The 23,954-nt window shown below is 49.1% G+C and overlaps 1 protein-coding gene across 1 annotated transcript; it reads left to right on the top strand.

Moving 5' to 3' along the window:
• The first annotated feature begins 5,026 nt into the window (after positions 1 to 5,026).
• On the top strand, positions 5,027 to 21,682 carry PODXL (podocalyxin like). The gene is made up of 8 exons (XM_049642300.1): positions 5,027 to 5,168; positions 10,072 to 10,731; positions 13,045 to 13,412; positions 13,703 to 13,774; positions 15,718 to 15,865; positions 16,104 to 16,165; positions 16,416 to 16,583; positions 17,620 to 21,682. The coding sequence occupies exons 1-8, from the start codon at positions 5,027 to 5,029 to the stop codon at positions 17,815 to 17,817; spliced, it is 1,818 nt and encodes a 605-aa protein (XP_049498257.1). The 3' UTR covers positions 17,818 to 21,682.
• The last annotated feature ends 2,272 nt before the right edge of the window (positions 21,683 to 23,954 follow it).

The following is a 23,954-nucleotide window of genomic DNA, read 5'->3' as shown; positions in this document are numbered from 1 at the left end:
TTTTTTTTTTTTTTTTTAATTTTTTAACGTTTATTTATTTTTGAGACAGAGACAGAGCATGAATGGGGGAGGGTCAGAGAGAGGGAGACACAGAATCTGAAACAGGCTCCAGGCTCTGAGCAGTCAGCACAGAGCCTGACGCGGGGCTTGAACTCACGGACTGTGAGATCATGACCTGAGCGAAGTCGGACGCTTAACCGACTGAGCCACCCAGGCGCCCCAGTAAGTTGTATTTTCTTAAAAATTTGTCCATCTAATCTGCTTCAGATTTATCAGCACTCATACTAGCCTATACTATAAGTATCTGTTATTTTTATACCTCATATTTTGTATTTATGCATTCTGGGTTATGTTTTCCTTTCTTTGGTCAACCTCACCTAAGAGGTAGGTTTTAAAAAAATGTTTATTTTAATTTTTAGAGAGAGAGAGAGAGAGAGAGCGCGCGCAAGCGAACAGGGAAAGGGGCAGAGAGAGAATCCCCAGCAGGCTCCATCCATGCTCAGCGTGGAGCCCGATGCGGGGCTTGATTCCACAACCGTGAGAACATGACCTGAGCCAAAATCAAGAGTCACATGCTTAACCAACTGAGCCAACCAAGCATCCCTTAGTTTTTAAAGAAAATTTGTTTTGGGGCATCTGGCTGGCTTGGTTGGTAGAGCATTCAACTCCAGATCACAGGATCATGAGTTCAAGCCCCATGTTGGGTGTAGAGATTACTTTTAAAAAAGTGAGTAATAATGGGGTTCCTGGGTGGCTCAGTCAGTTAAGAGTCCAACTCTTGATTTTGATTCAGGTCATGATCTCATGGTTGTTGAGATTGAGGCCCATGTTGGGTTTTGCATTAACAGCAAGGAGCCTGCTTAGGATTCTCTCTCTCTCTCTCTCTCTCTCTCTCTCTCTGTCTTTCTGTCTTTCTGTCTTTCTGTCTTTCTGTCTTTCTCTCTCTCTCTGCTTCTCCACTCGCGCTCTCACCCAAAATAAATAAATAAGCTTAAAAAAATGAGAAATAAAATTTTCTCAAATTCCTATATTAAAAAATCTGTTTCTCTGTTGATATTTGCTATTGTCTTTTGTTTTCCATTTCATTGATTTCTGCTTTTATCTTTATTTCATTCCTCCTATTTTTTTTTTTTTTCACCTTTCCATGATCAAATTGCAGAATATATACAGTACCAGATCTGAGCGGGTCCTAAATGCATTGTAAATTGCAATGTGGCTCACACTCTAGCATGTCTGTTCCTGCCATACCGCCAGCCTTTCCCTCAACTCATCCCCAAAAGGTCAAAGAGTATAGTTCCCTGTGATCAGTTGTTTGACGAGTGTGAATAAAGCCAAGTTATGTTTATGTATGTAAGTTGATGGAACCAGGCAAGAGTGGACTGCTGTGGGATAATAGCCCTGTTTAGGGGAGACACTGAAGTATAGTAAGGAAGGAAAGAAAGTTCTTCCAATGGGTAGCACTTTGAATAGTACATTTCATAGTCAGTTTTTTTGTTTGTTTTTTGTTTTTAATATGAAATTTATTGTCAAATTGGTTTCCATACAACACCCAGTGTTCCTCCCAACAGGTGCCCTCCTCAATACCCATCGCCCACCCTCCCCTCCCTCCCACCCCCCATCAACCCTCAATTTATTCTCAGTTTGTTTTTTTTTTAATTTTTTTTAATGTTTATGTTTATTTTTGAGACAGAGAAAGACAGAGCATGAACGGGGGAGGGGCAGAGAGAGAGGGAGACACAGAATCGGAAGTGGGCTCCAGGCTCTGAGCCATCAGCCCAGAGCCTGACGCGGGGCTCGAACTCATGGACCGAACGCGAGATGGTGACCTGAGCCGAAGTCAGACGCTCAACCGACTGAGCCACCCAGGCGCCCCAATTTATTCTCAGTTTTTAAGAGTCTCTTATAGTTTGGCTCCCTCCCTCTCTAACTTTTTTTCCCCTTCACCTCCCCCATGGTCTTCTGTTAAGTTTCTCAGGATCCACATAAGAGTGAAAACATACGGTATCTTTCTCTGCCTGACCTATTTCACTTAGCGTAACACTCTCCAGTTCCGTCCACGTTGCTACAAAAGGCCATATTTCATTCTTTCTCGTTGCCACGTAGTATTCCATTGTGTATATAAACCACAATTTCTTTATCCATTCATCAGTTGATGGACAATTAGTCTCTCTCTCTAATCTGGCTACTGTTGAAAGTGCTGCTATAAACATTGGGGTACAAGTGCCCCTGTGCATCAGCACTCCTGTATCCCTTGGGTAAATTCCTAGCAGTGCTATTGCTGGGTCATAGGGTAGATCTATTTTTAATTTTTTGAGGAACCTCCATACTGTTTTCCAGAGCGGCTGCACCAGTTTGCATTCCCATGTTATTTGTTTTTTTGAAGGCAAGCTATACTGAGGTGAGGATCTGACCAGATTCACAGACAATAGCTAATGATTTTTAGATAGATAAGGACTCAGAAGGAGCAAGAATAGAGAATCAGTGCAAGGAAGTGTATGGAAAAGGCGTGTGGACAGACCTCTTGGGATAGATCTGGAGTGCAAGGATTTAAATCTCACTTGTGATCATCAGATGAGCGAGATACTCGTTATGCCTCAGTTAGCTTCTTTCTCCATCCACCTACATGATTGCTCCGTGGGCTCATGAACAAGTGGCCATGACGCAGGGAGGCCGAAAAGGACACATTCTGGATCGGAATGTATTTTCCCACCTGCCATGTTCTGTTGGCGACCCCATTCGCCATCATGAGATTCCACAGAGCAAAGGGCTTCACCAAGGGGCTCACTCTAAGGCAAAGTAAGTGGAGCGTTATTACAAGATTTTCTCCTCTTACTATGAATCCTACATGCTGCCAGAGGAATATGGTTGGGACTCAGCATACCTGTGGTGCCCCCTGGCATTCATCCTGACAGCATCCCTAAGACCTAGATCTTTCAGAAATGAAATCAAGAAAGGAAGGGAGGGAGGGAGGGAGGGAGAGGGAGAAAGAAAAAAGAAAGAAAACGAGGGAGAGAGAGAAAAAAGGGAGGGAGGGAGAGGGAGAGAGAAAGAAATCCAGTATATATACTAGTAATGATGTCATTGATGCGTGTACTGAATTAACCCGTGTGTGGTGGTAGAAATGATGTCTTCTCAGACAAGTTCAGGAGAAAGGTTCTAGGTATGGTTTCTGACCTAAGCCTGGTTCGTTAGCCATCTTAAGTGATTTTGTTAGCTAAGGGATTATCTTTTTGTTTGTTTTAACCGGCTGCTTGGAGTTTATTTTCCACTTGGTGCGAGGCACACCTTTGTGGGGGTGTCAGGAAGGCTTGCATGTGGCTTGGATAGTAGAGGGTGGGGTTCTCTCAGCTTCCTTTTTGGTGTTTGCAGTTTTGATGTTAAAGACCCCACTGCTTCTGCCTGCTGCAGCCTGCCTAGTCTACGGGGAGGGGAGGAAAGGGACCCCGGGGAGCCTAGTGCCTCCTGAAGCCTGGTGGCTGGTGGTGGCCACTCAGGACTGGGGCGGGGTGTCGGCTTTGCCAGGCTGGCCGCCAGGCTGCTTTCTCGTGACATCCAGAGCCAAGTCACAGGTGATTGTGGTATTGGAGGCCTGGGGAGGTTCCAAGCCTGCGGAGTCTAACGCCGTAGCCATGAATGGGAGAGCGGACTTCCCGACAAAGAAGCTTGCCCACCAGTGACCTGGGTAGGCCTCGGGGGGACCAGGGTGGTGAAGGATGGCTTCCCTAGGATATTCTGCACTTCCGCAGGAGCTGTTACTGGAAGTGGAACCCAGGCAGTGGCGGTAATAGTCGTGGGTGGCTACGAGCAAGCCGCGATAGGGGGTGGCTTCCTTGCTGTCGTTTGTGGGCTGGTGGAAACCTTGGCAGCGACCCCTCCCGGGCCTCGGCATGTGGTCGTGGGTGGTGAGGATGGTGATGGGGGCGCTAGGCCACAGAACCAATTTGCAAAGGAGACCAGGGAAAACCGCTGCACAACTGAGATGCCCACAGGGCTCCGCTTTCTGTTTAATGCAGACAGAGTTGACTTTAAAATTTTTTTTTTTAATGTTTATTTGTTTTTGACACAGAGACAGAGCACGAGTGGGGGAGGAGGGTTGGGGGGGGAGGGAGAGGGAGGCCGATAGACACAGAATCCAAAGGAGCCTCCAGGCTCTGAGCTGTCTGCACAGAGCCTGACGCAGGGCTCAAACTCACAAACCACGAGATCATGACCTGAGCTGAAGTCGGATGCTTAACCGACTGAGCCACCCAGGCGCCCCAGACAGAGTTGATTTTCAGTGTTTGAAACTAAGAACCCTGGTTTCTACAGCGAAATAAGTCGGGTGGAGGAACAGATTAGGAGGTTGAATAGCATGCTCCCCAAAAGATGTGTTCAAACCCTAATCCCCAGTACTTGGTGTCAGCCAATGTGACTTGATTTGGAAACAGGGTCTCTGCAGATATAATCAAGTTAAGATCATACTGGGTTAGGTCATACTAGATTCGGGTGAGCCCTGAATCCACTGACTAGTGTCCTTATAAAAGGCCAGACACACAGGGAGGAAGGCCATGTGATGCCGGGGCCATAAATTGGAGGGATGTAACTATAAGCCAAGGAATACCAAAGACTGCCACAAAGAAGCAAAGGGAGATGCTTCCTGAGTCCTTCAGAAGGGAGTGTGGCCCTGCCGATTTTGGATTTCTAGCCTCCAAAGCCACGAGAGAATACATTTATGTTTAAGCCACCCAGTTTGTGGTCATTTGATACAGCAGCCTTGGGAAAAGAATACACACTTCATTCAAGGTACCCTGAGTCCGTGGAAAGATTCAGTTCTGTGAACTGGGTGAGTGGCTGACTGTGTTCTCTACCGTGGAGATTTGACACAGGTCTCTGTTTGCTGAGCCTTGAGGGGGGGATGTTAGTGGGCGGCCCCTAAAAGACCACATGATAGTTAGCCCGGGTCCCAAGTCCCTTTAGTTAGATGATTCCGATTAGCATGCTGATCCGGCCGTCCATTACGGTATTGTACCCACCTTTGTTCCGAGAAATGAAATCCTACTCTTCCCCCTACTACCCGAAGAACCTGGCTTCCATGCCCACTGAAATCAGTATTATCTCCTATGAGCATTCCCGGCCAATGAAAAACAGCCACACCAGTCTCTTAGAATATGCTATTAGTCTCCTCAACAGTATCCCCAATTTAATCAAATCTAAGGCACCATCAATGATAAGACACACTATTACTTTACGAACTACTTAGAAAAAAAAAAACACTGTCAAAGTTTGACCTGTAATAACTTATAATGCATCTGCATTTCACAGGCATGAAAAGATGTGCATCTTAGAACTCATGGAACACAGTATTTCTCAAAGCCTTGGTGAAACAAGTGTCATTTGAACTCAGAATTCTCAGGAAGACAAAAGCGTGAGGGAGCAGATTATCCATGATAAACCATTCTACCCCTTGTGTCTCTCTGAGGTTTTGGATTTCTTCCTATTCGTTATTCCAGGGCATTTCTGGCAACTTAACTTTATTTAGTGTGGACTAACGTTGAGTGCAGGTTTCAGTTCACCAACTAAGAAAACGATGAGAACCCAGCTGCTTTAGTTCAGCATATTGAACCCAAAATCTCTGATATGCATACCCATAACGACCGATTCAGCCTGATACGATTATCCCTCCTTGATCTGGCACCCTCCTGTCATATAACCAGACATCCTTGCTCGGGTTGTTACAGGTATTTCTTAGGGTGTATAAGCCTTCTCCTGGGCCAGACTCTGTATTTGTCTTTCTGGAGCATACTGGGTCTGACTGTTGTTACAGGTCTGGAAAAAGTGAAGAGTCCTAGAGACGATGAGGAAATGTGGCTTTCTGTGTCCCTGAGCTCACGTGAGCCTCTTTACGAGTTTTCAGGCAAGGTGGCAACTGCATCATCAAACAGAATAGCAGTTGAGTATAGGCAGGCGAGCACCATTCCGGATTGAGACTTAGAAAAAAAAATTTTTTAACATTTTATTTATTTTTGAGAGACAGTGCTCAAGCGAGTTAGGGGCAGAGAGAGAGGGAGACATAGAGTCTGAAGCAGGCTCCAGGCTCTGAGCTGTCAGAGAGCCAGATGAGGGGCTCGAACCCACAAACTGTGAGATATGACCTGAGCTGACGTCGGACGCTTAACTGAGCCACCCAGGTGCCCTGCAGACTGAGACTTAATGGAAACTGTGACTCATCTGCATCCTCTCATATGTCGCCATTTCAGTTGTCAAGGTCCTATTTTCACCTAAGAGACTTGGTGAAGAATTAAACTAACATTGGGGTACCGGGTGCCTTAATCGGTTAAATGTCCGGTTTCAGCTCAGGTCATGATGTCGCTGTTCATGAGTTCGAGCTCCGCTTAGGTCTCTGTGCTGACAGCTCAGAGCCTGGAGCCTGCCTCAGATTCTGTGTCTGCCTCGCTCTCTGCCCCTCCCCTGCTTGTACTTTGTGTGTGTGTGTGTCTGTGTGTCTGTGTCTCTCTCTCTCAAATAAATAAAACATTAAAAAAAAAAGAAACTAACATTGTAATTTGGCAACTCGTGGGATCAAACTTTCACATTTGTCTTTTGGTTTTCTCTGTTCTTCAGCTGCAAACAATAAGAGATTCCTTTACTGTAGCCTCAGAAATTTCAGTCTGTGCTTTCATAGGAGGATTTAGAAATTAGAGCTTCTCTTTTTTTTTTTTTTTTTTTTTTTTTTAAGTAAGCAAGCTCTATGCCTGCTGTAAGGCTTGAACTCAGAACCCCCAAGATCAAGAGTCGTGGGATCTACCGACTGAGCCAGCCAGGCACCCCTGTTAATTCTCCTTCTTTAAGCCAGTTTTCACTGGTAGTGATTTTTGTCTCTCCCAGGGTACATGTGGCAATATCTAAAGATATTTTTAGCTGTCACAGCTGGGGAGGGATGTGTGTATATGTTACTTGCATCTGGTGGATAGATACCAGGGATGTTGTTAAATATCCTGTAATGCATAGGATACCCTCCTATAACCAATAAATATCCTGCCCAAAATGTCAGTAGTTCTCGGCTGAAGAAACCCCATCTTAAGCTACTCACCACAGTGAGAAGTCACCACCCTATCCCATGTCCCTTGGTCCCTCAAATATGCTTCTATTCCCTTCAGCAATCTCAGCTCTTTTGCCAAAAAAGTACCATGACATGATCAACGATAAGGAGCACCGTTATTTTATGACGGTGAAGGAAGCAGCACTGGCAAACCATAATGGCACTTTGATCTTCAACACGCCCTTTTACGTGTGCCCTTAATGGGCACTTCATTCTAGATGACGGGATAATGTAGCTGCTTCTCCGCAGGGTGCCACAGGATACTAGAGCCACGCCCCCTCATACTTGCAGGTTCTCCCTTAGGCCCCAAGTAGACCCAATCCCCAATCCTTGAAGTCCTCTTGCCTGCAACCACTTCTGATGCACATTTCTGCTTTTCAGCAGCACAGTTGTGTCTGTGTGCGTGTGCACACGCACGTGTAAGATACGGTGGGTTCCTGTGTAGCTTGGGGGGGAACTGGGATTGCTGGAGACCACGTTTACGACTACTTTTTTCTCACTTAAAAATTTTTTTTCCTCAATGTTTACTTACTGATTTTTATTATGAAATTGTTTTTAATGTTTATTTTTGAGAGGGAGGGAGAGACAGAATGTGAGTGGGGGAGGGGCAGAGAGAGAGAGGGGGACACAGAATCGGAAGCAGGCTCCAGGCTCTGAGCTGTCGGCACAGAGCCCAGTGCAAGGCTCAAACTCATGAACTGTGAGATCATGACCTGAGCCGAAGTCGGACGCTTAACTGACTGAGCCACCCAGGAGTCCCTAGTCTTTTTTCTTAATGTAAACTCTAACCCCAACGTAGCACTTGAACTCCTGGCCCTGAGATCAAGAGTCACATGCTCTACCGACTGAGCCAGCCAGGTGCCTCCATAATACAGTGTTGAACCATCCTCTTTTCATCGCCACCGTGAGTAACTTTGTACAGCAGACTGTTATCCATTCTGTCTGGATTACTGTCCTGGCCTTTTTCTCCCCGCTTCCGCTCACTCTCCCTTCCAGTCCACAGCCCTCGAAGTAGCAAGTGTGTTTCCTTTTCCAGCCACCCTATAAACCTTCTTTGCTTACAACCTTCCGTGGCTTCATTTTGCACTTAGAGTAAAATCCAAAATCTTTATTTTGGTTTCTAAGGGTGATCAAGTCTTCCCTTTTGTTTTTTTTTTAAAGTGTTTATTTATTTTGAGAGAGAGCGAGAGAAAGAGCACATGCTTGAGCAGGGAAGGGGCAGAGGAGAGAGGGAGGGAGAATCTCAAGCAGGCTCCACACTCAGCACCGTGAGATCATGACTTGAGCTGATATGAAGAGTCGGATGCTCAGCTGACCAAGCCACCCACACGCTCCAAGAGAGCCTCCTTTTTTTCTCAAAAATTAATGCTTTGGACGGTAAGTTACTGGCCCTTTACCTGTACGGCCCTGATTTTCTTTACATTTTTTTTTTTTTTTAACATTTATTTATTATTGAGAGAGAGAAGAGAGAGACAGAGCGTGAGCAGGGGAGGGGTAGAGAGAGAGGGGGAGACACAGACTCTGAAGCAGGCTCCAGGCTCTGAGCTGTCAGCACAGAGCCCACATGGGGCTCTATCTCAACGAACCACGAGATCATGACCTGAATGGAAGTCGGACGCCCAACCGACTGAGCCTCCCAGGCGTCCCTGGAAGGCCCTGACTTTCTGGACCCTGCTCCCTGACCCCCTGAGTCACTAACCCCCGCTCACATCTCCTCTTACCTTTCGTCCCTGCTTTGGGGCCTTTGAAGGTTCTGTTCTTCTGCCTTCTGTTTTCCACACAGTTTTCTCCTTGTCATCCTTCAAGTCTTAGCAAAATGGGCATCTGAGATGGCTTTCGTCACTTTTTTTTTTTTTTTTTAAGGAATCTTTATACCTCATGTGGGGCTTGAATCCACAACCCCCAGATCAAGAGTCGCATGCTCCACCCCCCCCCTTCTCACCTCTCTACCTAAACAGCCTCTATCTCTGTTCTCTGCACCATTTCCTTGCTCACTTCTTCCATAGATTCTCCAGAATTTGATGGCTTTTTTTTTTTAAATTTATTTTGAGAGAGTGAGAGACCAGGGGAGGGGCAGAGAGAGGGGGAAATAGAATCCCAGGCAGGCTCTGTGCTGTCAGCACAGAGCCCAGTGCAGGGCTCCAACTCACAAACCACGAGACCGTGACCTGAGCCGAAACCAAGGGTGGGATGCTTAACCAACTGAGCCACCCAGGAGCCCCCAGAATTTGGTGTTTGTTCTGTCCACTTGTTTATCGTTAATTTCTGGCTTGTCCATCAGAATGTAAGCTCCCTGAGGGTATGGATTATGTGTGTTTTCTTCACCAGTGTGTCCTGGGGCCCGCACGCCACAGTTCCCTTAATGAATAATATGTTAAACAGAAGAGTAAAATTCACCAGGCCTTCCCTCCCTGACCTCCTGGTAAGGGTAACCTGCCTTGCAGAACAGAGTCAGACGGTCCGTCGTTCTCTTCCTTGCACGTCTCACAGCTGTACTTAGACGGCCATTTGTGTAATGTCACTATTGTCAGTTTCTCCTAGATTATACTTCCATGAGAACGGAGGCACATCTCTCTTGCCATGCCCACAACAAGGCAGTTCAGGAGGCATGAGTCTGCAGAGTCTTGCGGAGGCTCATGTGCCTGCGAGCTGGGGAGAGGGAGGAGGAGGGGACCTTGGCTCTGTGGTGGCACAGTGAAAACAGGAAGGGCACGTGCGCGGCTCACGCAGGCCTCCCCGTGCAGGGTGATTAGGTGGCCCGGTCTTTCTCTTCTGCAGAATTTCCCTGGACTTCCTCTGCTTCACTCTTGTTGTCCTTAGAGGTTTCTTAAACTTCAGCAAATCTGGGTACGTGGAGGACCCAGGCCTTCAGCCAAGGCACATGGCTGGGATGGCAGCAAGGCCTCTGGATCCCCGGGAAGACTTGGAGGAGTGTGGAGAGGAACACTTGCAGCTGATGCCCTAACTTCTTTCTGTGTTGTCTTTGTAAACAGATGTCCCGACCGCTACTGGCTCAAAGACCACAGTAGAAAGTATAAACTCAGACAACCCCGACGCAGCATTAACACAGGGTGGTGAAAGTCCAGTTGAAAACACAAAGACCACGACGACCACGACGGCCACGACGGCCACGACCACAACGACCACGGTTCCACCATCTCCTGAGGAAATGAAGCCGTCACCCACCACGTCAGCCGTGGTCACCAAAATCCCATCTACGGCACCCAACAACTCACCCGCTGCCCCGTCTCTAGCCCCGACGCAGAAAGACACAGCTGCCACTCCCAGTAACAAAGAGGGGGTGTTAACCGGCCCCCCGACAGCTCCTGATCCACCAACCAGTAAGTCCGTGAAGCCTGACACCACACAGGGCCAGCCAGCCGGATCTGGAGCCCAGAGTAGCACCAGTGTTCCCACTGACCACGCGACCACACAGGGCACGGGGCCTCTGCCGCCACTGGTTAGCCCCACCCATGCCACACCTGCTCCTTCCACGGCCACCCCAGCAAGCCCTCACCAACCAGCTGCGACTGCTACTTTGAAGCCCCCGGGGGACTCTTCCAAGGCACCAGACAAAGTCTCTGCGGCTTCAAGTACTTTAGGCACCAAGACCAGTCCCGACTCCACATTACAAGGGGCGCCTACCACGCCAAGTAAGTGATGTGCTCCCCCCCCCCCGGAAGAAACTTCTGAATGCTTATATTCCATACAGTTGCTCAGCTGGAAGATAGAATTCATGCTGAGGGTTACACACTGTGACTACACCACCTTCATTCAGGCCTGGGGTCCCCTTCAATGACAAGCAGAGGCCAACAATGCTGTGTTGTTCTGATGAGAGCTCGGGGTTTTGGCCTGCTTGGTTGAGCGCATAAACAAGCCAACAGTCTATTCGTGGGTAAGACTTGGGCGGTTGGTTGCAGGGTGGAGGGAGCGTTGAAAGTAGTTCAGAGCAGCGGCGCCTGGGAGACTCTGTTAAACGTCCGACTTCGGCTCAGGTCACGATCTCACGATTCGTGGGTTTGAGCCCCGCACTGGGCTCTGTGCTGACAGCTCGGAGCCTGGAGCCTGCTTTGGATTCTGTGTCTCCCTCGCTCTCTGCCCCTCCCCCGCTCACACTCTGTCTCTCTCTCTCTCTCTCAAAAATAAAACAAACATGAAAGAAAAAAGAAAAAGCAGGACTGCAGAACAGTGTTCGTCACATGCGTTTGATAGCATTTACAGTAGGAAATACATTTTAATTTTACACCACGATCTGGGACACGAAAATATAACACACGTATAACAACACATGTAACTGATAACAAAAGTTTCACGTATCAGGGCTTATCCTTGCTGTATGGGATACGTCCTAATAATTTTCTACTCCATCCCATTCCTTTATTCCTTTTTAAAAGTGCTGATCTTAACCCAGTAAGTAAATTTTAAAACTCACTGATGGATCATGAGCCTCAAGGTCATGACCCATAGCAGATCTATTGAACCAGAACTTCTGAGTGTGAACCTGAGGGTCTGCATTGTCCAGGACTTCCTCGGTAATCGGGATGCACGCTGCTGTTGCCACTGTGGTGGTGCTGTCCTGCTGTAAGAGCAAGGGCTCTGAGTTAGGGACGCCGGGATTCACATCCCCGTTGCGTCTCCCTGTTGTGTCGTGTCGTCTTTTTTTTAAGTTTACTTCTTTATTTCGGGAGAGAGAGAGAGACAGAGAATTCCAAGTAGACTTTGCACTGGCAGCGTGGAGCCTGGCACAGGCTCGAACACATAAACTGCAATCATGACCTGAGCGGAAACCTTGAGTCGGTCACTTAACCAACTGAACCACCCACATGCCCCGTATTGTGCCACTTCTTAACACTGTGACCTTGGGCAAATCATCAAGCCCCTCTGAGCCTCAGTTTTCTTTTTCTTTCTCTCTTTCTTTCTCTTTCTCTTTCTTTCTTTCTTTCTTTCTTTCTTTCTTTCTTTCTTTCTCTTCTCTCTTTCTTTCCTTTTCCTTTCTTTTTTTTTCCTTTCTTCCTGTCTTTCTTAAATTAAAACATTTTTTTTCACTTTTACTTAGAGGGCAGGGAGGGGTAGAGACAGGAGAGAAGAATCCCAAGGAATCCCAAGCAGGCTCCACAGTGTCGGCACAGAGCCCCATGTGGGGCTCAAACCCACAAAACCGCGAGATCATGACCTGACCCGAAATCAAGTGTTGGGCGCCCAACTGAGCCATCCAGGCACCCCTGAATTTTTTTTAATGTTTATTTATTTTTGAGAGAAAGAGAGAGTGTGAGCAGGGGCGGGGCAGAGAGAGAAAGAGGGAGACGGAATCCGAAGCAGGCTCCAGGCTCTGAGCTGCCAGCACAGAGCCCGACACGGGGCTCAAACCCACCAGCCGTGAGATCATGCATGACCTGAGCCGAAGTTGGGCACTTCACCACCTGAGCCACCCAGGAGCCACTCAGTTTCTTTATTTATAAAATAGGTTAATTATGGTACCTTCTTCGTAGGGCGTGGTGAGGATTAACTAAGAGAGTAATTCGGAAGCACTCAGTACGGTCCCTCAGATGGAGTGAGTCCTCATTTAGTATTAGCTGTTGCTGCTGAGACCATTGCCATTGTGACTGCTTTTATGAGGCCTCACCCTGGCTCATTTAGTCTCACCCATCCTGGACTATGTTATGAGAATGGACTTCAGGTGTTTACTTCTTCCTCATAGCCTTGCTCATTACTCCAGCTTGTAGTCTAGGTGGGAGATAAGATCAAAGAACCTTAGGGAGCTAAGAACAAGAAAGACTGTCCTCTTAAAGGTTCCACTTATTATATTTTTTACTTTTAAAAAAAGTTTTATTAATTTTAGTAATCTCTACACTCAACGTGGGACTTGAACTCACGACCCCGCAATCAAGAGTTGCACACTCTTCGGACTGAGCCAGCCAGGCGCCTCCCACTCATCTTTTCTCATGGCATTTGCTTTCCAATTACAGCATCATCTGTTGCCTCACAAGGAAATCATGAGCACTCCAGCAAGGTGCCAGCTGTCACTGGGACCTCTTCCTCCACCACTGGGACCTCTTCCTCCGCCACTGGGACCTCTTCCTCCGCCACTGGGACCTCTTCCTCCGCCACTGGGACCTCTTCCTCCGCCACTGGGACCTCTTCCTCTGTCCCTGGGATCTCTTCCTCCGTCCCTGGGACCTCTTCCTCTTCCTCGGGACCTGTGGCCACATCTACTGTTATGAGACCTGGAAGCTTTCGCACTCACTTGGCTCCAACTACCCGCCAAGTCTCCAGCACATCGTCTCCTGCCTTGACTCATAGGGATGATGGGGTGCTGCCAGCAGCGGTGGGACAGGTAAGAGAGACCAGACTCAGATGGGAGGGGGCTCTAAGAGGTATTTCTAGTCTTCCTTATAGCCCAGGGCCCCTGGCGAGGACTGTTAGAAGTAGGCAGCCATCCACCCCCTCTGCCTCGCTTTGCCGGACAGCCAGGCACACACCTGGCTCTGTAACTGGCCAGCCCAGCTTGCCAGAAACTCCTTCCTTTGTGTCACCCACTCAGGGGGAGGGAGAGAGGGAGGGAGGAATTAGTGATGAGACCCTGCCAGGCTGAGCCAGAATCTGAATCTCAATGGCTTCTTCTAGATACAATGCGGACATCCCGAAAATCAAACTGAGAGGATGCTCATCCTGAACTTCACGAAAACCAGCCCCTGTGTGAGTACCCTGCTAATCCAGGCTGCACCATGAACTACACCCCCAAACTGTGGTTTAGCGGCAGGGTCAGAGAAGGTAGAAGGGAATGGTGTGTTCCTTTTCCTGCCCTTGTTTTTTTCCTAGTGGGAAGTGGCCCCTTCCAGCTTACAGAGGGACAAAGTGAAGTTCAGATTCCTCTAAGTCAAGTCCCATGGGGCTGCTGTCAGGCCAGAAGAAGTACCCAGGTCTCCTGGACTTGCACTGTGTAATTGTTCACATGTTCTCAGAGTCTGGAGACCTCAGTCCTAGTTCCTGTTTGCCTTTCGTTCAGGCTGTGATTTAATTAAGTTGATCTCTTTGGTCTTCAGAGGCTCAGTCTGCCTGCCTAACTTTTCCTGCTCTCATAGTCTGTGGTTTTATATTTGCTGGCCCATGTATTAATCTGATGGCCTCAGTGGTCGAACAGCAAGGAGATAATCTCCCTCTGGTCTGAGCAGTCAGTTCCGAAGCATCAGGGAGCCATTGCCAGCACTCAGGGTGGTGTGTGTGTGCTGGGGTGGGGGTGTCAGCTTGCACATGACTCCATTTTCATGAAAGGGCGTGTCCTACCAGCCCAGATGGCTGCTCCCTTCTGCTGGCACCTGGGAGTGCAGCTGATGGGTGGCTCACTGCTGCCCTCTCCTGGTCAGTGACTGTTTTTGCAAACACCCCCTAGAATTAAGACAGGCTGTCTAGAAGATGAGAAGGTGGGTTTACAACATTTTAATACCACCTGTATTTTTTCAGTCATTTTATTTTGGGTGTTCGTTTTGCTGGGATTTTCCAAGTGAATTTTACAGAGCATGCATTTAGACTGGAGTTTGAAAGGGAGCGGTGCTGCCCTGGCCTTGGGTTATTGGACAAGGCAGGAATCCCACCAATGCATACCCAGCCATTCTCAGGCCCTCTTTTTTGCTAAAACTTGCCAGGTTGTACGATTGGCTGGGAGAAGCATTTTTTCCCCCGTGTGCTGTAAAAGGAGGGTTGGAAGCCCTGGATCCCTACCTGGTGTGAGACTGAGGGATCGGGAAGCCTAGGAAATCCCAGGTAGAAACCTAAGGATGGTTTGTGGGGGTCCTGAGGTGATCCATACCAAGAGTCCTTTTCTTTATCCGTCTCCATACCTTATTCCGAAATCAGGTCAGAGAAACGCCAGCTTGGTGTGCCTCTAGATGACATGGCAGGACCTGATAAAAACTGTCCACACTTTGCTTCCTCACCTTCAGCCCTAAAGCCATGTCAGCCATGCTCTGTCTGTTTAGAGATACAGGACTTCCTTCCAAGATGTCTCCATGTGCCTCTTCAAGATCTCCCACAGTGCCCTGTTCAGTGACAGCCTTGCCTTTTTCCCTGTCAGCCTGTTTATGGCTTCATGGACAGAATCTTAGTTTAGGGAAGGGCGTGCATCTTTCAACTTTGGGATAGATATCCTTGGGCTGAGAGCTGGGGCTTCACCTCCTGAGGTCTTTGAACTGGGCATCAACGCCTGGAAGGTTGAGAGAGGGCTGGAGTCTTCCCCACTGGCTGGGGGCTGGGGGTAGGGAGGGGTGGCAGTGGTTGCTGGGAAGGACCTCCACAGTTCCTTCTAGAGCAATGATAAGGGCATCAGATCATGACCCCTGAAGAACTCTGAGAGAGAAAGGGGGTAGTCAGGTGAAAGGTATTGGTCAGCCATAGACAAGATAAACAGGGTGAGGGGACCCGGGGAGGAGATTCGCATGAGTCAGGGAAGGCAGGGACTGGCCCAGCTCGGCACCTAACCTCTGACTCCTTCCGGGCCTGCAAGTGGTCCCAGTTGAGGGAATAGAGAAATAGGTTCACACCAGGCAAATGCATTCTCCAGACCTTGGGTCTGACGGGCAGCCCCCAAAACCTAGGGTGTTGTTCTGATCTTTGAGGAATCACTTGTGGTCTCCTTGCAATAGGAGACGAACTTTTCGGATGACAAACTGGTCACACTACTGTGCAGAGCAGCAAAAGCCACCTTCAACCCACCTCAAGATCGGTGCCATATACGGCTGGCACCTATTCCCGAGACCCAGGCAGTGGCAATCAAAGAAATCGCTATCCAGAGTGAGTTGAGGGGAGGGGGTGCTGAGGCCTAAGGGGGGTGGGAATGGGGCAGGGGGTGACAGCTTAGGAGCCATGAGGATGGGTCAGGGCTGGTCCTTCCTCAGTACCCTAAGAAGGGTCGCGCCAAGAGAGACAGCACCCAGGAGACTGAGGTACAGCATGTCCTCTTGGGGCCCTGTGTCCATCCCTCGCACATCACTCTGAGCTGGACCACTAGAAACGTCTCTCCTCCCCACAGCAAACCTCCTGCCCAGGGACGTGTATGAGTTGCTGAAAGACAAATGGGACGAGCTGCAAGAGGTAAGCGGGCTCCTCCCGTGTGCTGGGGCGGAAGCCTGTCCCTCGGAAGTCTACAGTTACTCTGCTCCGCAGCGCTTCTCGCTGTAGAGGGACCTCCTGCTTGCAAGCAGCTGGAAGACGGGAGGATTAGAGAGGGGACAGCTGGGTGATGGAATAGGTCCCCCAGCAAACGCCAAGCAGGAGAGATCGTAACTGACCGGGAGTGACCCACGTTCTGTTTTCTGCCACATAACCTCCTCCTTCCTGGCAGGTGGGAGTCAGTAACATGAAGCTTGGGGACCAAGGGCCACCCGAAGAGACGGAGGACCGGTTCAGCATGCCCCTCATCATCACCATCGTCTGTATGGCCTCCTTCCTGCTCCTCGTCGCTGCCCTCTATGGCTGCTGCCACCAGCGCCTCTCCCAGAGGAAAGACCAGGTGAGGACTTCACTCCCCTCGCCAGGGAAGCAGGCCAGTTCACCAGATGACTTCACCCCGTCACCCCCATATTAGAGGAGAGTGAGGGGGCCGTGGACCCTTTCGGACAGGCAGAGACCCTCCCTTACAGGAACCGCAAAGTTACAGGGAAATGAAAGAATCATGCGGGGGAAGGGAGGATCGCGGCTGCGGAGTCCAGACTTGGGGTAAAGCCCCGGCTCTGCCTGTTACCCACGTGGCCATGGGCACTTCCTGGAACCTCTAAGCTCCAGGTTTCTCATCTACACGTGGGGAGAACGGTCACCTTGCGGAGCTGCTGAGGGTTCCCTGAAAGAAGTGGACCTAGGCCCACGTGTCTGACGTCTGATAGGAGGCTCTTTTACCCGCCTTTGTCAGATTCCCCTCGTGACGGCCCCACCCAGACACGTAGTCCTCAACCCGGCTGCACACTATGGGGCCAGTTAGAGAAATTCGCATGCCGGCCTCCTCACACGCCAGTTGAGACAATCTGGATCTGAATGTTTGTTCAAAGCTTCCCAGGTGACTCGACCGTGTGACCCAGGTTGTACCTCGGGTAAAGACGAGACAAGAGCACGGGCTCCAGGTGGCTCCTATCTGTGGCCGAGACGGCTGTAGGTTGCGCCGCACCCATCTTGCCGGGGCTTGGAGAGGTCCTGGGTCACCCGGCCTGATGAAAGTCATTTCCAGCCCTTCCCGGTTCAGTACAATGGGTGGGGTGAGGCAGGTGCCTGGAGAGTAAGGTTTGGGGGGAAGGAATGGAGGAGAGCGATCAGAGGACTCTGCAAAACAGAGTCCGTGTCCGCTTGACTTCCTGGATTTGCCAGTAGGGGAAAGGTCAAGTGAGCTGGGAATTCTAGGATGCTGGGCAAGGCCAGTAGCCACGATGATCTCCAGGAGCACTTACTGCGCACATTAGCCAAACTGGGGTTCCTGGATTGTGGGGCTAAATGTGTAATATTAAGGCTATAGCCCCTAAACATTACCCTTTCTTCTTGGGTCATCTTCTCTGCCCTAGCAACGACTAACGGAGGAGCTGCAGACAGTGGAGAACGGTTACCATGACAATCCCACACTGGAAGTGATGGAGACCTCCTCAGAGATGCAGGAGAAAAAGGTGGTCAACCTTAATGGGGAGCTGGGGGACAGCTGGATCGTCCCCCTAGACAACCTGACCAAGGATGACCTGGACGAGGAGGAAGACACACACCTCTAATCAGGTCTGCGGGTGGCCTCCGACAGTGCCACAGCGCTCCAGACTGAGCCACCTCAAGTGCCATTGGGACAGGGGAGGAACATCCTTCCCAGCTGAGGGAGAGACTGGCAGGGGAAGGAGACTTGGTGGCTCCCTCCTCCCAATCCCCACGGGGCCTTAATTTCCCCTTTTCAGACTGAACAAGTCACATTCTGTCTAGATCTGTCTTGTAAGATAACCCACTAGTGCCTGAGCTCAGTACTGCTGGAAGGCGAGAGGGAGCTCACTCACGTGACCATCTAGTAGGATCCCTTCATCCCACATACGTGGAGACCAAGGCCTGACAGGGGTATAAGGTCCAGCTCACACAGCCCCTGGTGGCAGAGTCAGGATGACCACAAAAATTCCCTTTTCCGGGCCGGTGTGCACTGCCACCCCACCCCACTGCTGTCACCACCCCCCGTGCCCTCCCCTCCGATCTGCCCCCGGCTGGATGGAAGGGGCAGCGGGGCCAGATCCTGTCTCAGGGGAATCGGATTCCTTGAAAGTACAGGTCCAAGCTGTCCATCTCCTGTCCCCAGCCTCGCCTGCCAGTGTTCCATCCCCTTTTTGCCTCCCCCTTCCTTCACTCTGTATCCCCACTCTGTCCCAAGGACCCCTGGGACTCACACAGGTCATTCATTGATGGCTTTGAGCCCCTAGTCCTGGATTCTGGCTTCCTTGCATTTGCCTAGTGGGACTGAGTGGGACTTGACCCACACCAGACTCCAGTGTGAGTGAGGTCAGGGATCCACCGGCAGGTGAGGATGGGTCCTGGCCCAGCACCCAGGGCCTCCTTGAAGGGGCTCCCCAGGAAACTGCTTGGCTTCCTACTCCCACTGGGAAGTAAAATCTGCAGCAGCGATGAAGGCCAAGTGCATCTATTTTGTTGTTCACTGCTCAGCCAGTGGGGTGAAGACCCAAGCTAGGTCCAGCAAGAGTGACAGCTGTGGGGCAGACTTTCCTGGGGCCCAGTCCACGGAGAGGTGTCTTAGGAGACAATCGATTGACAGGAAGGATGGGCTTTACTCTCTGTTCCATAGGGAACTCAGGGACTTTTCAAGTTGCTGAGAATTTTGTCCTATTTGTGTTTTAGTCCAGCCCTCCACTGCCCAAAGCCAAAGCCCCAGCCATTGGGGGACTTTTCAGTTAAGCGATCTCACCGATTTCTGGTTCTCCTGTGTCATAGGGCAAGAAAGGTCTAGAAAGTGTGATACATCTTAAGGTGCACAGGGGCAGCTTCGGGGGGCCTGTGGGGTTCCCGGTGACCTCTCACTGTTCCGGCATGGAGTTGGCCCTTGCCGTGTCCCCTTCTCTATATCCTTAGCAGGGCTACCCGGTTCTGTGGTTCTGGTGGCATCTCAGGGAAACAGCACCGTGGAGGGTTTAGAGAAAGCTCAGCGGTCAGTTCCCAAGCAGAAGGCACCTGAGGACTGGGCAGAGTGTAGTTTAATCTGGTTTTCTGGGAAGAAGAAATCCCGTGTGGAACTTTGCCCACTGTCTCTTGTTCCTGGGTGTAACTTTCCTGACACCTAGGAAGATGGGCAGAACTGCTTCAGAGAGTGAAAATGGTAATATCAGAGCAAGAAGCCAGAACCTCAGAAACTGGAGGCCCAGGCTCTGATAGTCTTGACGAAATAGGTGGCCTGCTTTAGGATAGCTTATTTTGAAGGAGTTTAGCGAGGGAAGATCTCTGTTCTTCCCTGGCTGCCTTGATTCCTTCTTCATAACCTTTGGCCTTTGATATCTTAGGGGAAAAGAAAGGCCAGGGGTTCAAGTAGGGCCTCCAGTGAGTTTCCAAGAGCTAGAGAGATGCTAAGCTCACAAGGAACCAAAAGCATTTGCCCAGATCCTCCAGGTCAGCAGGATGGATAACAATGCTCGTTTGGGGAAAAACAGAAGAAATCTTGTTACACTGGGAAAAGATATGTTTGCTTCCTTCCTGCCCCACATTCAGTTCTTTCCACCCATTGGGTTTCTGTGGAAGAGGCCAGACTGGATTACTACTCTTTTGCTGATTCTGGGTCACATTTTACCAGCCGGGCGTTCAGACAGAGACAGCAAATACGCCTCCACAAATAGATCAAAGGCTATAACCCCCAAAGGCTCTTAGGGAGAGATGATGTCCGGCAAGGACTAGAGTAAAAATTATATACTTGGTCAAGAGAGATGACTGTAGTTCTGTCCAAGGGGAATCTTGGGAAGCTTCGGGCTGGTTCACATGCTCCTTTTGGTGCATCCAGATTGGGTTACACTGGCCTTTTAGGGCAACTTCAGAATCCAGTACCTTGCCTGGGCTTGCTCTTGTCACTAGACCTCTAGGTCAAGGGCCATACAGCCACGCATGTGCAAAGGTCATCTTCATCCCACGTCTGCATTGAGTTCTAAATGCTGTCTGATAAGTCAGATGCTGGGGCTGAGAAGAAAGAAGAGGAACACCAGGAACTCAGCATGACTTTCAACAGGCTGTGCCACAGAAAGATGATAAACTTTACATCAGTGGCAAACTGGTTTCCGTAAGCTGCATAAAAGGCCAGAAACCATGGCCGATGACTGGACAGAACCCAGCAGGAAGCACGCTCTCCTGTGAACAAGGAGTGACTGCTTCTGAAGGAGGTACAGAACATGCCTTGCATCGTAGGACAGAACACGGGTTGAAGCTGGTCTAGACACCAGATTCTTTTGCCCCCTCTTGAGAAGGAAAGCTGGCAGAAAGTTTAAACCACTTCTTGAGCTTTAACCTTTTTGGCAATATATTGGAGAAACTTGGAAAAACTAGTCCAAGCTGATACATACTTTTTGATAATGTAAATACAACAGCCACATGTTAATCCACCCTGCACTGCTTTAAGTGAGTATACTTTGTAAAAACATTTGTTAGTGGAGGGGGCTCCCCCCCCCCCCCCCAAAACAAGAATGTAAATGTCTATTTCACTAGAAATGACAAGTTTTGTTTTGTTTTTTTCCTTAATGAAAAAAACGAAATGTAAGACAAGCTGATGACAAAGTATTTGTCTTACAGATCAGGCATCTTTGTTTTTAAATATGGTCCTCACCCCCTCCCCAGCCAAGTCCTCATCTATCACAGGCTTGGAGTCAATATGCACTGGTTAGAAAGTGATAGTCTAGTCTTAGGGAGAGGCTTTTAGACACCTAGTCCAATCTTTGTTTTGTTCTTCCAGAAAAAGACACTGAAGGGCAGAAAGATAAAGTGACTTGGCCAAAACACATGGTTAGTGACAGAAACAGGATTAAAACACCGGTGCCGTGGGCCTTAGAAGGGATCTGGAAATTAAGGACAGTCACCAAAATGACACAGAATGCCCTTCTCAAATCTTACCCTGCAGGAAGCCTAGGGAGGGCCTGAGGACAGCAGTGGGAAACATACTGGTCTCCTCTTCCTCTGAGTTACTTAGGTCTCAGACTTGGGACGGTATGCTTTTCTGTCAAGAAACAGTTTTGGATGAGCTTTGACATGGACCTTCTAGTAGGGCTGAGGCTTAAAGGGAGAAAGGTAGGGGAAGGCAGAGGGGGCAAGAGGAAAGCGATGGCATATTTTCCATCATTCGCTAGCTGATTGGCTCAGGTTGGGGAGAACCCAATACTGAGTGGAAGGGAGGGAATTACTATTTGATGTGTCTTTTTTTTTTTTTTTTATTAGTGAATGTCAAACAGTTTGCCCAGGAGACTGGGGGAGCATGTGTCTTCATGGACAGGGGTCTGAAGTACACTGGAATTTACTGAGAAACTTGTTTGTAAAGACTATACTTAATTATTGCCGTTTTCTTACAAAACTATATTTTGGAAAATTGTATACTGTCAATTAAAGTGCTTTTGTATAAGCTGGTTCAAGCCCTGTTGGTTGGACTTGACTGACTGGCTGTGTTCTTACCCTGTGCGTGAGGCTCCGGTCTGAAGCGCCGCGGACATGAGGCGTTCCGGGGCGTGCAGCGCCCTCAGCTCGTCTGCTGTATGGCCGAACTGTGGGGGTGCAGAGAGCAAAAGAGAAAGCGGGAAGCTCAAAGAAAGGAAGGGGATCCTGGAGGTGATGACGGTTCCCCAGATTATCTTGGGTTGTTGGAGCGATCATAATGGAATTTTCCCTCACGCTTTTATCAGTGGTCTACCTTCTTCCTTTCTTCCACTTCCGCCTCAGATACAATTATGAATCACCCATCACTAAACATCCTTGAGCCCTGGTCAGGTGTGAAACACTGGTGTGGAGACCAATTAAAAATATAAAGAAATAAAGAGGTTCCCTCCTGGTCCTGTTGCCGCTCACAAAAGGGTTTACTTATCCCAAGAAGCCTCCCCCTTGTTCCTTGTCTACAGAGATGTTAGTGAAGATGAAGAATGTTCAGGAAAGGAAGCACTCAAAACCCATCCTGATTCTCTTCCTCTCCTGGGGTGGTACCCTCTCCCTATACATTCCTCACTGGAAGGGGAAAACTGTCTCTCCCAACTTCAGAAGAGAAATGGTCAGACGACTGGGTCCATGTTCACACTGCTACACAACAATCTCTTCTCTTTGCCTGGCAGCTTACAGTTTACAAAACATTTTTACATTTCTTGTTTAGGAATGGGCGCTTCTCTACCAACAGGTAGAATTTAGGTACAGAGATGAAGGATTCTGAGATGACACAGCTATTTAAGGGGTTAGTGTGAGGCCTTGAAGCTGTATTGTTTCTCTTCAGTCTTACATTCTTTTCCCATTCACATCAATGCCGGGGTTCCAGCAACAAGTACATTTCTAGAATGCATTGTTAACAATATGATTTTGCTTCTATAGGGGAGTTCTGAAAGCCGGTTAACACTCTTAACTGTGGGTTAACACTCTTAACTGTGGGCCCGAGTTGGGCCAGGGGTATTTTGAGGTTAACTTCAAGAGTGGGCCAAGAATACAGAAAAGAATACAAATACCAGGAACTCGGGCAGGCCCCTTGGCCATGCTTGAGGCACACTGTTCTAAGAACAGAATGACTCACAGTTTATCGTTGGCCACAAATTAGACCTGAGGCCTGAGGCTCTGTGGCTCCATTCTCTTCCTGAAGAGGTCATTCACCCTGTTCCCTGCCCTGCCAACCAAAAAGCAGTCACTCAGTAGTCCTAATGCACTAGGCCTCTGTCACTCCCACGTCCCCTGTCCCCCATCCCCCATCCTACAAACTTATTTCTTCTGTACCCTAAGGGAAAAAAATAAAAATAGGACTAGTACTATAATTAGCGCGTGATAAATACGGAGATAGTATTTTTCAAAGACCTTGGCATTTTACAGATTTAAAAAAAATCAGTGGGATTCTAGCTAACAGGATCTGCCACCAACATTTACTTAGAAGATGGAGAAAGGGAGGCAGAAGGCTTGAGACTGCCCAGTGCTACACAGAAGTTCCTGCTGGATCTGGACATAAACCTAGGATTCCGGACTCTGCCCTGGGCCACCCATCCTGGGGCCCGAGCTCAGAGGGCAGCTGTATGAGGTGTGCTATACGTCTTGCCGAGTGCCCTCATCTCCCTGCTTGGGATTTGCCAACTATCAAAACCTACTGGCACAGCAGTGCACGGGCTGCCTCCTTCCCTCTCTTCCCTGTAATAACGTTTCTGGAAAGGATGTAACTGCCTTTGCTTTGCCGTGGGGAGGAAAGTCCTCTGCGAACATCAGAAGTTTCAGAGTAAGAATGATAGGAGTTTCAGGCATCGTGTGCTACTGTCGCGCATTCCCTATGCAACAGAAAGCCAGACTTGAACTCTTATTTTTCTTCCGAGACATTAAAAGGCAAAAGACGTTGCATATGTGGTGCTAAAGAGAAAACCTAACCAGCTGGTACTTAAGCCTAAGCCGGGACTGACGTGGGCTTCAGGAGGGCCCGCGGTTTGTGTTCCCACTCATACCTTCAGAATCTGGAGGACTGGTGGTGCCTCATGTTGCCCTCATTAATGAGGAAAATATTTTCTCAATTTCCACAGTTGACTCACACTCGGGAGCGTGAGCACACGTGGCCATTTCCCTGCTGGCGCTGGATAGTCCCTGGGTGAGCAGAGGCTCTCGAGGGGGCACATCCAGCTCCTGTGGGTCCCCACACTTGCTGTGTGAGCAGCCGCCATCTCAACTGTTCACCATA

This window comes from Panthera uncia, chromosome A2 (assembly GCF_023721935.1).
Source record: "Panthera uncia isolate 11264 chromosome A2, Puncia_PCG_1.0, whole genome shotgun sequence".
NCBI lineage: Eukaryota > Metazoa > Chordata > Mammalia > Carnivora > Felidae > Panthera > Panthera uncia.
Note: the sequence above shows the minus strand (reverse complement) of the source record. Positions and strands in the feature narration are given on the sequence as shown.